Source organism: Sorex fumeus, unplaced genomic scaffold (assembly GCF_029834395.1).
Source record: "Sorex fumeus unplaced genomic scaffold, SorFum_2.1 ptg000233l, whole genome shotgun sequence".
NCBI lineage: Eukaryota > Metazoa > Chordata > Mammalia > Eulipotyphla > Soricidae > Sorex > Sorex fumeus.
The window spans coordinates 841,705-857,836 of NW_026606290.1; the positions used below are offsets into that span (position 1 = coordinate 841,705).

The 16,132-nt window shown below is 64.3% G+C and overlaps 1 protein-coding gene across 1 annotated transcript in view; it reads right to left on the bottom strand.

Moving 5' to 3' along the window:
• The window catches only part of HMCN2 (hemicentin 2), a 102,017-nt gene that overhangs the window by 64,740 nt on the left and 21,145 nt on the right, over positions 1-16,132 (bottom strand). The window contains 14 exon segments of the mRNA XM_056108910.1: positions 30-189; positions 291-403; positions 2,349-2,493; positions 3,605-3,732; positions 4,080-4,175; positions 5,236-5,430; positions 5,845-5,994; positions 6,750-6,863; positions 7,248-7,375; positions 7,658-7,799; positions 8,794-9,066; positions 10,433-10,554; positions 11,293-11,437; positions 13,456-13,719. Coding sequence (XP_055964885.1) covers positions 30-189; positions 291-403; positions 2,349-2,493; positions 3,605-3,732; positions 4,080-4,175; positions 5,236-5,430; positions 5,845-5,994; positions 6,750-6,863; positions 7,248-7,375; positions 7,658-7,799; positions 8,794-9,066; positions 10,433-10,554; positions 11,293-11,437; positions 13,456-13,719 — 2,175 coding nt within the window.

Below are 16,132 nucleotides of genomic sequence, written 5' to 3' on the forward strand. Positions count from 1 at the left end.
CGGCACTCCCGGGGGGCCCCAGGACGCACTGTTGACAGCCAGCTGCAGCTCCTGGCTGGAGAAGCCCACGACGTTGGTAGCCGTGCAGACGTAGCTCCCTGCGTCCTGAGGGGCCGGCCGGACGATGTGCAGGGTGCCATCCTTGCTGACATCATAGCGGGGGTCCCTGGGGGGGAGGGCGTGGGCCGCCTGCGGGGCGGCAGGACGGCTCAGCAGAGCCTCGCCCTGAGGCCGGGGGCTCCATCCCGTCCCGGGGCCTCGGGGCCGCTGCCAGCTCAGCGTCCTTGTACCTTGGTCCAGGTGACGGTGGGGGTGGGCACACCCGAGGCAACACAGGGCAGAGCCACTGGAACCCCTTCGTTGGTGACGTGGTAGGTGGCCGTGGGCTGGATCCGAGGTGGCACTTCAAAGAACAAACCCACCCCGCAGCCTAAGCTCACAGCAGCGGGGTTCAGAGGGGCTGCGGGTGGGGGACTGTCCACTGTCGCTCAAAATGTGGCCTGTGGGGCCGGAGGGATAGCACCGCGGGGAGGGCGTTTGCCTTGCACACAGCTGGCCCAGGTTCGATCCCCGGCATCCCATAGGGTCCCCTATATGTGCAATAGCACAGCGGGGAGGGCGTTTGCCTTGCACGCAGCCAACCCGGGTTCGATTCCCAGCATCCCATAGGGTCCCCCAAGCACCGCCAGAAGTCATTTCTGAGTGCAGAGCCAGGAGGAACCCCTGAGATCGATGGGTGTGACCCCCACCCCCAAAAAAAAGATGAAAAGAAAAGACAAAAATAAACTGTTGGGCTGGAGCAATAGAACAGCGGGGAGGACATCCGCCTTGCTCATGGCCAAACCAGGTTTGATCCCGGGCAGCCCAGAGGGTCCCCCGAGCACCGCCGGGAGTGATTCCTGAGCACAGAGCCAGGAGGAAGCCCTGAGCATCGCTGAGTGTGGCCCAGAACCCAATCAGTCAAAATGAAAGGAATGTCCAGAGAAAACAGAAATGTCAGATGTGGAGGCGGGAGTGCAGGGCTGGGTCTCTGCTCTGGGGCTCAGGGTGGAGCAGGGAACCCGGCACCCAGACTCCCCGACCTGTGGGAAGTCGAGCCCCGGCCCTGCCCACCTGCCTGGTGCCCCGGGATGGTCAGACGGGAGGTGGCAGGGAACGTGTCAGGGCCTCCCCGAGCCCCACCCAGCCAGGCAGGCATCCCTGGAGGGGGTCTCCGCTAGGACTGGGGGAGCAGAGGATGTGGAGGATTCGGGGCGAGGGGGGGCTGGTGCCAAGGGCTCTGCTGGCACCACCAGCTGCTGCTTTCGGGAGTAAACTCAGTCGGGAGGGTGCTTGCTCAACCCTGTCCTGGCTCCCGCGAGTCAAAGGTGAGGTCGGACCATCGTTGGGACAGTCTGGTCCTCCCAGCTCGGGTTGTTGCCTCCTCCTCTGAGCCTCAGTTTCCCTGCCATCAGGGGGTGTGTTAAGCCCCGCCCCCCGGCTCATGAACCACGAAAGCTCAGGAGACACACACAAGCCTCTGACGGCAGCAGCTCCATGGGCGGGGTGACCCGACAGCCCCCTTCTGGGTCGGGGTTTCCTCAGTAAGACTGGGCGGGGCGCTGGCCCTGCAAGTGTCCACCCGGGTTCAATTCCCAAGCATCCCCCTCTCAACCCGAGTGCAGAACCAGAAGTCAGCCCTGAGCACTACCGGGTATTGGCCTCAAAACCAACAAGCAAAAATTGTCAAAGGATGTGTTAGTTGTTCTTAGCTTCTGGGGTGATCTCAGTTAGAGCTTTCTTTTATTTTCGTTTATTGTTTTGGTTGCTGGGTCACACCCAGTGACACTCAGGGGTTGGTTACTCCTGGCTCTGTGCTCAGGGGTCACTCCCGGCAGGGCTCAGGGGGCCACAGGGGAACGTCAGGGATCGAACCCGGGCCAGCAGTGTGCAAGGCAAGAACCTTATCTGCTGTTATATAGCTCCCACCAAAGTTTCCTTTTTCTTTTTTCTTTTTTTTTGCTTTTTCAGGTCACACCCACTGATGCACAGGGGTTACTCCTGGCTCTGCACTCAGGAATGACTGCTGGTGGTGCTCGGGGGACCCTATGGGATGCTGGGAATCGAACCCGGGTTGGCTGCGTGCAAGGCAAACGCCCTCCCCGCTGTGCTATTGCTCCAGCCCTTTTTCCTTTGAAGCTTGTCCAGTCCTGATTTCTCTTACGGCAACCCAGGGCCTCGCCGTGAAGCCGTGCGGACCCCGGCTGCAGCCTGCAATCCCCCTTCCCCACGCAATCCCCCATGTGATCTCTCCCCAGTTCTCAGGCGGCGACCTCCCCTTCCCGCGGCCCCGACACTTGGGGACTCACCCTGGACCACCAGCGTCACGCGCCTGTGCTGGGACCCCGCCGTGTTGGTGACCACGCAGCTGTAGCTGCCCGCGTCCCCGCGCAGAGCCTGGCCCAGGTGGAGGCTGCCGTCGGCACGGACTGTGTGCCGGCCGCCTGCGGGCAGCTGCGGAGAAAGGGGGGCCTGGCTGATCCCCCAGGGCAGGGCGGAGGGCTGCGTGTGTGCACCCCGTGGACCCCCGTTCTTCCAGTCCAGGCGCCGTGTCTGAGTGACGCGGGGGCAGAAGCTGCTCAAGGGGTGAGAGGTTGGGAGGACAGAGATGGGGAGCACAGGGGGTGCTGGGGGCAGGAGCAGACAAGGCCAGCAGAGGACAGGGGTGAGGTGCAGCCTGTCGGCCGCTGACCCTTTAATCCTGGCAGGACACTGGTTACATGAGCTGCTGGGAGGAGGGGAGATCAGGGAGGGCAGGGGAAGGGAGAGGGAGGAAGGAGGGAAGGGAGGGAGAGAGGGAGGGAGGGAGACAGGAGGGAGGGAAGGAGGGAGGGAAGGAAGGAGGGAGAAAGACAGGCCGTCGTGATGTACAGTAGGAAGGGCATTTGCCTTACACGTGGCTGACCCCAGTTCAATCCCCAACACTGCCCCTCCCCCAAGCAACACCAGGAATGATTCCTGAGTGCAGAGCCAAGAGAAACCCCTGAGCATCGTCGGGTCTGAGCCAAAACACACACACACACACACACACACACACACACACACACACAAAAGAAAAGAACAAAAAAGACAGAAAGAAAAGAAAGAGGAAGAAAGGAAAGAAGGAAGAAAGGAAAGAAGAAAGGAGGGAAGGGAGGGAGGGAGGAAAGGAAAGGTGGTCACACAGGTGTCACCAGTGTCAGGTACCACTGGGTACCTAAGAAAAAGGGGGTGGCAGCCTCCTTTTGTCTTCTCAAGGACACAAGGGCCCCAAAGGGTAAAGAAATAAGGGGCGAAGAAGCGAGAGACCAGGGGACAGAGAAGAGGGGCCGAGTGCGTGGCGAGTGGAGGGGGGAGGGGCACCCCAGACTCCTGCTGGCGTCTCAGCCTGGAGCCTGCAGGGGGCGACTGGGTTTCACATCTGCACCCCAGTGAGCTGCCCCCTCAGCCCCAGGACAGTGGCATCACAGGCAGCCATTAGCAGAGAAGGTTCTGGAAGGAAGCAGGACCAAGAGGGAGGAGAGAGTCGTGGCAGAGGAGGCGGGGGAGGGCGGGACCCCCATGCCCCCCACCCAGGCCCACTCACCGGCTGGTCAGCCTTGAGCCAGTGCCGCTCTGGGAGGGGCCTCCCGGCCAGAATGACGCAGGGCAGGGACACGGGCTGCCCCTCCAGCACCCGGACGGTGGGGGCACTGCTGGCGATCTGGGGGGGCACTGGAGAGGGGCAGCGACCGTCACCGCGCGCTCCCCCCATGAGTGCGTCAGTATCGGGACGGGGAATCCCGGAAGGCCAAGGGGCCCGAGCCACGGGACAGCAGGCGACCACCCCGCTTGATCCCTGGCATCCCATAGAGTCCTCCGAGCCCCCCCCCCCGAGAGACCCCTGAGCACTGAGCCAGGAGTCAGGCCAGGAGTCAGCCCCGAGACCTGCTGGGTGTGAACCAAATTCCCCCCCAAAAAATGGGTACTGCCCGGAAAGCAGGAAACAGGGGCCCTCGAGGGGCTGCCCAGGGCATTGGACCCCAGGGACAGGGACCCCTGGGGCCGGGTCTCCCACTCACCGAGTCCCGTCACGGCCAGGCGCGCCTCCGCCTGCACTTTCCCAAAGATGTTCTGAGCCTCACAGACGTAGGAGCCCTGGTCCTCGGGGGCCACGCCTGAGGGGCAGGAGAAGCGGTCAGGACACGCCCCCCTCCCCCCACCCAGGCTCCGAACCCCCAGGGAGGGCTCAGAGAGGGGCCGGGCACTGGGCCTGGGACGGGAGGGGCCTCAGCTCGCCCATCGGGGCCCTGGGATGGCTCAGCAAAGCCCAGATACGCCCCGAGAGGGGAGGGGCAAGGATGGCACAGAGCGGGCCTGGCATGGGGCCTGGCAGGAAAGAGCAGTGGCAAAGGTGACAATGGGGAGACAATTGTGATGACGGTGATGGGGGATGGTGGGGGTGGGGATGGTGGGGATGATGATGATGGTGATTGTGGAGATGGTGATGATGATGATGAGGGTGATGGTGGTGATGGTGATGGTGGGGATAGTGATGATGGTGATGGTGGAGAAGGTGGTGGAGGTGATGATGGTGAGGACGGAAATAATGGTGATGTTGGTAGATGGTGGGGATGGTGAGGATGGGGATGGTGGTGATGGTGATGATGGTGATTCTGGAGATGGTGATGATGATGATGAGGGTGATGAGGGTGATGGTGATGATGGTGATGGTGGAGAAGGTGATGATGGTGATTATGGGGATAATGATGATGGTGGTGATGATGGAGGGGATGTGGGGATGGTGAGGATGGGGATGGTGGTGATGATGATGATTGTGGAGAAGGTGGTGATGGTGATGAGAGTGACGATGGGGATGATGGGGATGACGGGGATGGTGGAGAGTGATAGTGATGGTGGGGATGGTGATTGTAGAGATGGTGATGATGGTGATGAGGGTGATGGTGGGGTAGCCATGGTGATGGTGATAATGGCAGTGATGGGGCAGGATGATAACCGCACCGAGACGTGATGGTGGTGATGATGGTGAGGAGGGTGGTTCTGCTCGACACCCATAAGAACGGCCTGTGGCCCCAGTGTCCCTCACCAGCCTCAAGGGGGCTGGAGGCGGGGCTGGACCACCACAATGACCCCGAGGACTCGGCTCTGGCCCCCCGGCCGCCCACAGGCAGCTCGCACCCGGCCCCGACGCGCCACTCTCGCCCCTTGTGCTCTTACTCTCCAGGAGCAGCAGCCCCGAGTCGCGCTGGCCCCTGCCGCTGCCGTCTCCACGCCGGGGCCCCAGGGGCCGGCCGTCTGCACGGCGCCACGAGAGCTTTGGGGGCGGCCGGCCGGTGGCACGACAGCCCAGCAGGGCGCTCCTGCCCAGCTCTGCTGTGACGTCCCGGGGCGGCTCTGCCAGCTGGGGGGCATCTGCGGGGAGGGGCCGGTCAGCCGCGGAGACGGGCGGGGAGGGGACACGGGGCCTCTCCTGGCAGTGTCAGGGAAGGGCAGCCTGGGGGCGCGGGCACGGGGCGGCCACACCTGCACCCCACCCTGCACCCCTCACACCCACAGTGCCATCCCCAAACTCACCCCCACACTCACCCCCCCACTCCCAGGCCCGGGCGCCCACAACCCTGAATCCAAGCAAAGCCTGCAGGTCAGGGGCCATGGGAAGCCTGGGTGCAGGGGAAAGGCACTCGGAGAATCAGGGTTCGTGCCCAGCCTCCAAGCGCCCTTCGGGGGGACACTGTCCCCGCCATTGGGGGATCCCGTCTCCTCTGTCACCAGTGGCAGCCGGGGTCGAGGGTGGGGTACTGGGAGGTGGACACGGGGTGCACTTACGTCCGAGCTCCAGCCGGATCTGTGCCGAGGCGTCACCCAGCTCGTTGAGGGCTCGGCAGGTATAGACCCCGGCGTCCCGCTCCTGAGTGACGGGGATCCGCAGGGTCCCGGTGCTGGAGTCCGCAGGGGGCAGGATCATCTCGAGTCCCCCTGAGCCAGAGGAGGAAGCCAAGGCCTCAGCCCCTCGCTTCCGTGGCCCCCAGGCTGGGCTGGAGGGCTGGGGGTGCAGGTGGCCCCCCACACCCAGGGTCCCTGGTGCCGAACAGGCCCAAGAGCTGGTTTTGCAAGACAAAGAGATTTCTGATAGCCTCTGTACCCTTTACCAGGAAAAGCAATCATTTTTGGCTTTTTGGGTCACGCCAGGCAGTGCTCAGGGCTTACTCCTGGCTCTGTGCTCAGGAATCACTCCTGGCGATGCTCGGGAGACCCTACGGGATTCTGGGGGTCAAACTCAGGACAACTGCATGCAAGGCAAATGCCCTTCCCACTGGACTATTGCTCCAGCCCCCAAAAGCAATTCTCTGTGGTCAGCAGACCCAGGTCCAGATGGGGCTTCTCTGAACCTCTCGGCTGACCAGAACTGAGACCCCGCATGGTCCCTTCCGGTGGCAGTCCCCTCGCCTGGGAACACTACATCTGACGGGTCCTTACACACACATACATACATGTGCACACATGCACACACATACACATGCGCACACACACATGTACACATACACACACACATGCACTCACAGGGACCCCACCCTCTGGCCCCAGGACACCCACCCCAGCCATTCCCTTGCTCCTGCTGAGGACGGGGTATGGATCTGCTCTGGGGGAATGACACCCCCCCAGGTGACACCCCGGGGCTGCCTCCCTGACACCCACCCTGCCACTGCCTCGTTTCTCCCGCCCACACGCACCTCGGTACCAGATGACCCGGGGCGGGGGCACGCCGGTGGCCTCACACTCCAGCACGGCCTCCTCCCCGACGGCGGCCAGCACCACCGCACTGACCGCAGACACGGACGGCGGGTCTGTGGGGAGAACGGGGTGCGGCAGCAGGACCCAGGAGAGGGCCTGGGGAGGCCACTGGACACTCCCCGCCGTGGGCGCCAGGGCCCAAATCCTCTGTTGTTTTTGTTCCACACGGAACCTGGCATGAAACCCCAACCACACACACGACAGGAAGGGGCCAGCCGCGGGCAGCCCCAGAGAGCTCCAGGCCTGTCATGCCCAGGCCCCTGGACTGTCCCCACCCTCCCGCCCCACCCCCACCCACTACGGGAAGCCTCGTGGGGGGAGCTGCCGGCCCTGCCCTGTGTCTGCACCCGCACAGGAAGCCCGTCTCCTCCTGCCCCAAGCCTCTGCGGAGAGTGAGTGGGGAGGGTCTCCCCAGCAGGTGCCCGCGGCCCCCGTACCCGAATAGAAGAGGGTGACCGTCTCCTCATCGGTGCCGGCCTCATTGGCCGCCTGGCAGCTGTAGTTCCCAGCATCCTCTGGGGCCACTCCCTGAATGACCAGTGTTCCCTGGGCGTCCACGTGGGTCCTGGGGTCAGGCACAGGGCAGGGGTCAAGGTGACAGGCAGTCAGAGCAGGGCAGGTCACGTGGGGCTGCCCTGGTCATTGCTCACAGCTGACCAGTCATCAGCAGCCCACTCTGCAAAAGGCTCTCTCTGCATATCGTGGTTTACTTCACGAGGCTCAGAGAGGTTGAGCAACTTGGCCAAAGTCACACAGCCTGGAAGGGCACAGCAAGGCTGCTGAGTCTTCCCTCCCGTCATTCAAACACTGCAGGGGGAGGGGGGGTCCGGTCCATCTCTCCCCTCACCTGCTGTCCTCCTGCAGAGGATGACCCTCGCGGCTCCAGGAGATGTGGGGTGTGGGATACCCCGAAGCTGAGCAGCTGACTCGCACCTCCATGCCCTCGGGGAAGCGCTGGGTCGTGGTGCGGAGGCTGACTTTGGGGGGCTCTACGGCTCAGAGTGGACAGGCAGGAAGGCGCGGTCAGGGCCCCCCAGGCCTGAGTCCTGGAGAGAGCGGGGGCCCAGCCCCGGCCCAGCAGGGCCTGACTTCCTGCCCACCCAGAGAGGCCAGGGGCTGGTGAGCACTGTGGCCTGAGAAGACTCAGAGTCCTGGACCTTCCACCTGTGTGTGGGGGTGACAGGTGGTGTTCAGGGGACCTCCCACATGCACACCTGTGCTCAGCCATCCCTTCAGCCCTCCCGGCGCTGACCACAGGACTATCCTACCCCCGCCAGCATTTTTATTTTTGCTTTTTGGGTCACACCTGGCGATGCTCAGGGGTTCCTCCTGGCTCTGCGTTCAGAAATTACCCCTGGCGGTGCTCAGGGGACCATATGGGATGCTGGGAATTGGACCGGGGTCGGTCGCATGCAAGGCAAACACCCTACCCGCTGTGCTATCGCTCCAGCCCCCCCCCCAGCCCCCGCTCCCTGCCAGCTCTTGACTCTCAGCTACAAACTCTCTGACTCAGGGTTCGACCCCTGGGTCCAGGAAGGGCAGCGCCACCCCGGCCCGGCAGCAGGCCGAGCCCACGGCACGGCAGAGGCTGGTCCAGTGTCAGAATCCGGCCCTGGACACCCCACACGGCCAGTCCAGATGCCCCATTCCTGCAGACCCCCAGAGCCCACTGCCACACCGCCCAGGTGGCCGGACGGCACTCCCCATCAGCACTGCGCTGGGCCCTTGGCACGTGGGATCCTGGTGCTTCCAGAAGTTTCCAGTGCTGGCATGGGGGAGAGGGAGGGGGATACAGGGCAACGCGGGGTGGCGGGGGGATGGGGGGCGCCCCGGGGGGATGAAGAGAGACTGGCATGACTTGGCGACCGTGAGGACAGACTGGGGTGAGGAGGCTGCCGAGTCCTTTCTAGAAGGTTCCAGAAACACCCAAGGGACCCACGAGATGTGCCCGTGATGGGCCTTCGGGGACAGACAGAGCCTCACCTCGCACCAGCAGCCAGACGGACGCCCTGCTGAGCCCGTGGGCGTTGCTGGCCACGCACTGGTACTGGCCGCCGTCGCTGGGCTCCACGGCGCGCAGCTCCAGGGACAGGTCGCCCCGCTGCGTGACTCTGCCCCCCGCGGCCGGCAGCTCACGCCCCTCCCGGGCCCACGTGAGGTCGAAGGGCGTCGGGCCCAGGACGCGGCAGGACAGCACAGCCGTCTCCCCGGGGGACACGGTCACGTTGGCGGCAGGGGCCAGCTGCGGCGGGGGGTCTGCGGGGGGCCACACAGTGAGGCTCGGGGGAGCTACGGCAGGGGATGGGCCCGCCCTGCGCCAGCCCCCCGGACACATTGTCAGCCCGGCAGCGAGGCGGCATCTGCTCCCCATGTGGGTGGCGCCACCCCAACAGCCCCCGGCCCCCCGCCTGGGAATGTGTTTGCACACGACAGGGTCTCGCCAAGCGACACCACACTTCACACCCTCCGTGCTGGAAACTGCACCCCGGGGAATACAGGCCCGGAAAGGCCCCCGGGGACGGGGGTGACGAAGACGAGTGACACTTAGCAGGGCCAGAGCCGCTGCCAAGAAAAGAGCCAGAGACACTGCCAGGACGCAGCACAGCGTGGCTGGGACGCGGGCTGAGAACCCGCGGGAATAACGCTGAGACCCACGGAAGCCCCTCGCCCGCCTCCACCCCGGGGGCTGGGAACCCCTTTTGAGGGACCCAAACTCAACTCTTGGGCCAACTGAAATGAAATGGCAGGGGCCGGAATGATAGCACAGCGTGGAGGGCGTTTGCCTTGCACGCGGCTGACCTGGGTTCGAGTCCCAGCACCCCATAGGGTCCCCTGAGCACTGCCAGGAGTGATTCCTGAGTCCAGAGCCAGGATTTAACCCCTGAGCAGCGCTGGGTGTGACCAAAAAAAAAAAAAAACGGCAGGCAGTTGTGACTTTTCCATTTGTTTTGGGGCCACACTGGCAATGCTCGGGGCTCACTCCTGGCGGGGCTTGGGGGACCACATAAGGTGTCGGGGATAGAACCCGGGTCAGCCGTGGGCAAGGCCAGCGCCCTCCCGCTGTGCTTTTGCTCCAGTCCCTCGGGCTCTGATCTCACGGGTGCCTAGATGCTTGATTGCACAGGAAAGTCTACCTTCGCTGTTCCTGTGTTTGCTTGACCTGGTTTCTGCGGGGCCAACCCCAGCGATGTCTCACCTGGTCTGATAGTTTTGTACTTGGGCCCAGCAACACTGGGATGTTTTCACCAGGGCCACCCCCGCGGGGCCCGGGGACCCTGCGAGGTGCTGGGGTTTGGGCCGGTCACCCTGCCCAGCCTCTCAGGTCCACACACAGGCTTCCTTCTGCACAACAGACAGCGCTGGGAGAGGGGCAATGTGACCCCAGGACCCATGTCCAGCGGGGAGGCACAATTCCAGGTCATGCCTGTCCTTCCTCCCAGTGTTGGGGGCTGACCCTGAGCAGGGGGTCACCTTCCTGCCACCTTGGCATGCGGGGTACAGGGAGGCCTGAGGCGGCTATCAGGCAGCGGGCGAAGCAGGGTGGATGGTCCTGGTGGCAGGTGGCCCTTGGGGAGGGACCCCAGGAGGACAATGAAGTTGGCGGGAGGGAAGCGGGTCGTACCTGTGATGATGACCTGGGCCTGGGCGCGGCCTGTCCCGGTCTCACTGGCCGCCACGCACTCGTAGGTGCCCTCCTCGGCCCTGGAGGCCCGCGGGATCTCCCAGCTGCTGTTCCCTGACTCCCTGCAACAGGAGCAGTGCGGGCAGTCATGTGACTGCGGACCCAGCCTGGACCCCCCGGGCCTCCAGGCTCCTTCCCCCAGCCTCACTGGCCCCTGGGCCCCTCCCTGAAGCTCCCAGAACAGAGACCCCCCAAGTCCCACTCAAGGCCTGGTGGGAGAGGGGGGCCATTCCTGCAGTGCAGGCCCTGCAAATTCCCCCTCTGCCTGGACTTCCAGCATTCCTGGCGATGCCCAGGGCTGACTCCCGGCTCTGTGCTCGGGGCTCACTCCTGGCTCTGTGCTCAGAGCCATCTCCCGGCTCTGTGCTGGGGGCCGACTCCCGGCTCTGTGCTTGGGGCTCACTCCCGGCTCTGTGCTCGGAACTGACTCCTGGCTCTGTGCTCAGGGCTGACTCCTGGCGGTGCTCAGGGCTGACGCCTGGCTCTGTGCACAGGGATCACCCCTGGTGGTGCTCAGAGCCCCTCTGAGGTGCTGGGGATCGAACCTGAGTTGGCTGCGTACACAGCAAGCGCCCTGCCCACTGTGCTATCTCTCGGGCCCTGGCCTCCAGCCATCCCAGGGCTGTGCTAGGAGGCTCCTTCCTACCCTGACGCCCCCAGGGAGGCTCCCAGAGGCTGGGGAGGGCCCGGGGCTCCCTGGGGGGCAATGACCCACCCGCTCCCGGCCACTCAGGGATGATGATCAGAGGATGAAGTCGCTCTCTTGCCAACCGCCCCCGCCGGCCCCCTCGGCCACTCACAGGAGGTGCCGCTCCTCGCCCAGCTTGACCCCGTTGCGCCACAGCTGGAGCCGGAAGGGGAGAGCACTGTGCACGGAGCAGGAAACCAGCAGGGCCTGGCCCAGGTAGCCGTGGATCCGGGGCGGCATGCTGACCAGCGGGGTGCCTGCAGCCGGGATCAGCACTCAGGACCCAGGGGGATGGGCGGGACCCCACCCAGCTCCAGGGGCCCGAGAGATGCGCCCCCCCCCAGCCTCCGTGTCCACCTCGTCCGTCCACCCAGAGGGCGGCAGTTTCCAGAGATGGGCTTGGGCATGGGCTGGCACCCAGAGCCCAGAACTGGTGAGATTCGGCCCAGCGGACCCCCCCGGGGTGGGGAGGGTGGGGGGGGCTCCCCTCCTCAACCCCCAGGCTCAGTTTCCCCAAAGATGCAGGACTGAACCTTTGGTTGGTTTGTTGGGGGGGCCACACCCGGCAGTGCTCAGGGAGTCACTCTCGGTGGCAGTCAAGGGCCAGCGCCCAGGGCCTCTTGAGTGACCCTGGCTCTGCACACACAGGCCAGGCTGGAGCAAGGTCTGGGACCCACAATTTGGAGATGAAACAGGCACTGATGAGCTCACAGCCTGGAAGGGGCCCTCGACGCCCGCCCCCCCCGTGACACCCCCTCTTAGGGACTCGAGTGAGGTCAGTGGGAAATGGGGGAGCTGGCCGCAAGATGGGCCTCTCTCTCCTCGCTGGGGGTGCGGGCCTCTGGGCCTCTCCCCGACTGGACCCAGCAGCCGGGGGTGGGTGGGGGACGGGGGGTGGAGGGATGGAGAAGGTCCCGTCTGAGCCTGGGCCGGGGGCGGCGGTGACATCACGCTCGGCTGCCTGCCACGTCCCTGGAGACCGGGGTGTCAGACCCGCAGCCCCAGACGGGCTCACGGCCACTGCTCAACATCCCTGCACCCCCCCCACGCACATAGGCCAGGGCTCGGGACCCCGTGCCAGCCCCCCCACCCCGTAGCCGCCCACGCTGATCTGAGCCAGACTCCCAGCTCCCGGGTCTGGAAGGAGAGGGGGGAGCAGCCCCCCGGGACCCCCGCCCGCCCACACTTCACAGCGAGGTGCAGAGATGGAGACCAGAAGCCCGAGCGACATGCCAAGCTGACAGCTCCGGACGCAGCGCAGAGAACAGGCGCAGGGGGGCCGCCCCCGCCCCCCGGACCTCTGCATTCCTCCTCCCTGCCGTAACTGCTTGGGGGGGCGGGGCATGAACAGCAGACAGACAGCGGGGGCAGGAGGACGGACAAAACGTGCTACAGCCCTGCCCATTCTGTCCTGGGGGACCAGACACACACACACACACACACACACACACACACACACACACAGGCGGCACACATGGGGGGTTGGGGATAAGGGGTGGGGGTGTGGACGAATGGGGGATGGGTGAGTGTGTTGAATGGATGGGTGGATGGGTGGGTTGGGGTGTGGATGGATGAGTGGGAGTGAGGATGGGTGCATGAGTGGCTGGGTGGCTGGGTGGGTGGATGGGTGGATGGCTGGGCAGATGGGGGTGGGTGGGTCAGTGTGTGGAAGGGTGGGTGGGTATGTGGAGAGAGGGTGGGTGAGTAAACTAAGGAGTAGATGGATGGGTGATGGACAGATGAATGGGTGGACACTGGACACATGAACCAGGCATGGATACATGAGGGAGGCATGGGGGACGGATGGGAGACTGGATGGGCAGGTGACTGGATGGATGGGTGGGTGGGTGGGTTGATGGGTGGGGGTGGGTGACTGGATGGATAGGTGGGTGGGTGGATGGGTGGGTGGTTGACCAGATGGATGGGTGGGTGGGTGGGTTGGTGGATGGGTGGGTGGTTGATGGGTGGGGGTGGGTGACTGGATGGATAGGTGGGTGGGTGGATGGGTGGGTGGTGGGTGGGTGGGTGGATGGGTGGACAGGCGCATATGTGGCCGGCTGGCCGAGTGGGCAGATGAGTTATTTCATGTGAAATGCTCCAGCTAAGAGCCGCATCTTTGGCACGTCAGCAGGCTGCACTGCACACACCTGGCATGATCACTGCCATGCAGCTTAATGCACCAACATTTCTAGCCCAGAGGAATCAGGGAAGGCTTCTGGGAAGAGGCCTCTGGGCGACCCAAGGGAGCCGGGGCTCAGAACTAGGGGTCACTCACCTGGGACCACGCCCCTGTAGGAGACTCCGGAGACACGGAGGAGGGGGTTTCCCTCGTGGTCCTGGCCCTTCACCTTGAGGTAGAAGCGTTCCTGGGGGGCGTGGAAGGGGGGCCCGGCCCACAGCTGGTGGGTGGACTCATTGGCGAGCGGCCACGTGGGCAGAGTCAGGAGGGGCCGTCCCGAGCTGTGGGCAAGCTCCACGGAGTCCAGGCGGCCGGGGGCCTGCAGGCCGGTGGCGTTGATGACCAGAGAGATGGGCACCCCTGCAGGGGAAGCGCAGATGGCTGGGACTTGGCCCTGGCCAGCCCAGAGCTGTCCGTGGTCCTGAAATGCACCTTCCACCAGCCCCGCGGCCCCAGCGCTCAGAGGACAGCCCCCCCCCCAGCGCAGCCCCGGGTGTCTCAGAGAGTCCCTGGGGCCCTCCCGGGGTGCGGGCCGCGCCCAGCTTTCTCCCCTGTGTGGGAAACATGTTCACACATGAGCCCAGAGCAGCGTCTGGGTGACCCCTTTTCCTTGGCCGACTGGGGACCTCGCCTGGCCCCCTCTTTCCAAACATACGGGTTTCTCGCCAGGGTGTGCCGGGAACAGCCCACAGCGCCTTCCGGCTTCTGGAGAATCAGGGAACAGTCTGGAAGGGCACTGGAGAGTCTCAGGTTCAAGTGCCCGAGACATGGGACAGCAGGGAGGACGCTGGCCTTGCATGCAGCCGACCCAGGTTCGATTCCCCAGCATCCCACAGGGTCCCCCGAGCCTAGCCAGGAGTAATTCCTGAGTGCAGTCAGGAGGAAGCCCTGAGCACTGCCACGTACGACCCAAAAAAGCAAGAAAGTCCAGATTCCCTAGGGAGCCGGGTGTGCAGGCTCCCTGGTCAGCAAGTGGTAGGGTGAGGGGGCCCCATGCCACCCCTGCCACTGACACACATGGCAGCCACTTCACTGGCCCTCCCCCGCACCGCCCTCCTGAGCTGGCATGCCACTGGTCTCTACATAGTGTATTGATTTGACTTTAGTTTCGGAGTCACCCCCAGCTTGGTGCCGGGGTCTCTCCCTGCAGTGCTCAGGAGTCATGTAGCAGCAGGGATCAAATCTGGGTCCCTACATCATGCACTCCGCCTGCTGAGCCCTCCCCCCTGCCCTCTGTCCCCCTTATCTCTCTTCCTCCCTTCCTCCCTCCCTTCTTTCCTGCCTCCCTCCCTCTTTCCTTTCCTCCCTCCTCCCTTCCTCGCTTCCTTCCTCCTTTCTGTCCTCCCTCTCTCCCTCCCTTCCTTCCCTTTTCCCTTTTTTTCCTTCCCTCTCTCTCTCCCCTGCCCTCTCTCCTTCCTTTTCTCCCTCCCTCCCTCTCTCTCTCCTGCTTTCCCTAGGCTCCTCCCCAGCAGTGCCCAAAGCCCCAGGGTCACACCCGGTGATATGTGACCTCCCCACCACCACCCTGGTGCCTGTCTGATGACCTGTCACATGAATTACTCAGGCCCAGCCATGCTCGGGGATCTCTGGCTCAGCCCAATAGTGCTGGGGCCAAGCCGTAGCGGGGATCAAACTTGGGTCATGGGCATGTGCTCCAGCTTCTGCATGCTCTCCTGGGCATGTGTGTGTGCATGTGGGTGTATGTGTGCATACATGTTATCATAAACAAAACTGTCCTCCCGTTGTTCATCGATTTGCTCGAGCGGGCCCAGTAACGTCTCCATTTTGAGACTTGTTGTTACTGTGTTTGGCATATCAAATACGTCACAGGGAGCTTGCCAGGCTCTGCCGTGTGGGCGAGATACTCTCAGTAGCTTGCCGGGCTCTCCGAGAGGGGTGGAGGAATCGAACCCGGCTCGGCAGGGATGACTGCGCGCATGGCAAACGCCCTACTGCTGTGCTATCACTCCAGCCTATAGTGGTGAGAATGTTATCATGTGTCCATGGAAACAGCCGCTTCCTCCCCTCCCTTCAACCTGACCTGAAGTCTCCTGCCTCCCCCGCCCCCGCTGTTACTGGCAAACCCAGAACTGAGCGAGTCACCCCCTTTGAAGCTGCGGTTCTGGCTGTGGCAGTGACCCCCTGGGGGCTGGCAGGCACCACAGACAGGGGGAAACCTGAGGACATGCTGCATTCTTGGTCACCCTCTGGCCGCGCCGTGAGCCCGGCTGCTAAGGGCCCCACCTCCTGTCTCGGGGAGCTGGTCCCGGAATGACCCCCCCAGAGGCCCCATGGGGAGCGGCTGTACTTTCCCAGGAGTCAGCTGGACCAGCCTGGCCGCCAGATGGCATGTCCTGGCACAGAGCACGGTGGCTGGGAGCAGCCCTCTGCAGGTGGACCCTCCCCAGCCCCGCCCCGCCTCCAACTTCCGCATTCCCCCACCCACACTCATCTCTGGGACCCACCCGCGTGGCCCTGGGGACCCCCATTCCTCAGGGCACGTCCCCTCTCTGAGTTGTGTCTTGTGGGTGGACGCAGAGGCGGGGGGGCGGGGGGCTCCAGGCGCACGTGGGGGCAAAACCATGAGGAACTGGGGATGGGGTGGGTGTCCGCTGGGCGGGGTGGGGGCACACGTGGCTGTCTCGGGACTGACTCCTGACTCGGTGCTCAGGGATCACTCCTGGCAGGCACGGGGGACCCGCGGAGATGCCGGGGTTCGAACCTGTGTCACCATCCGCGGGCGCAAGCTCCCACCTCCCACGGTGCTGTGGCT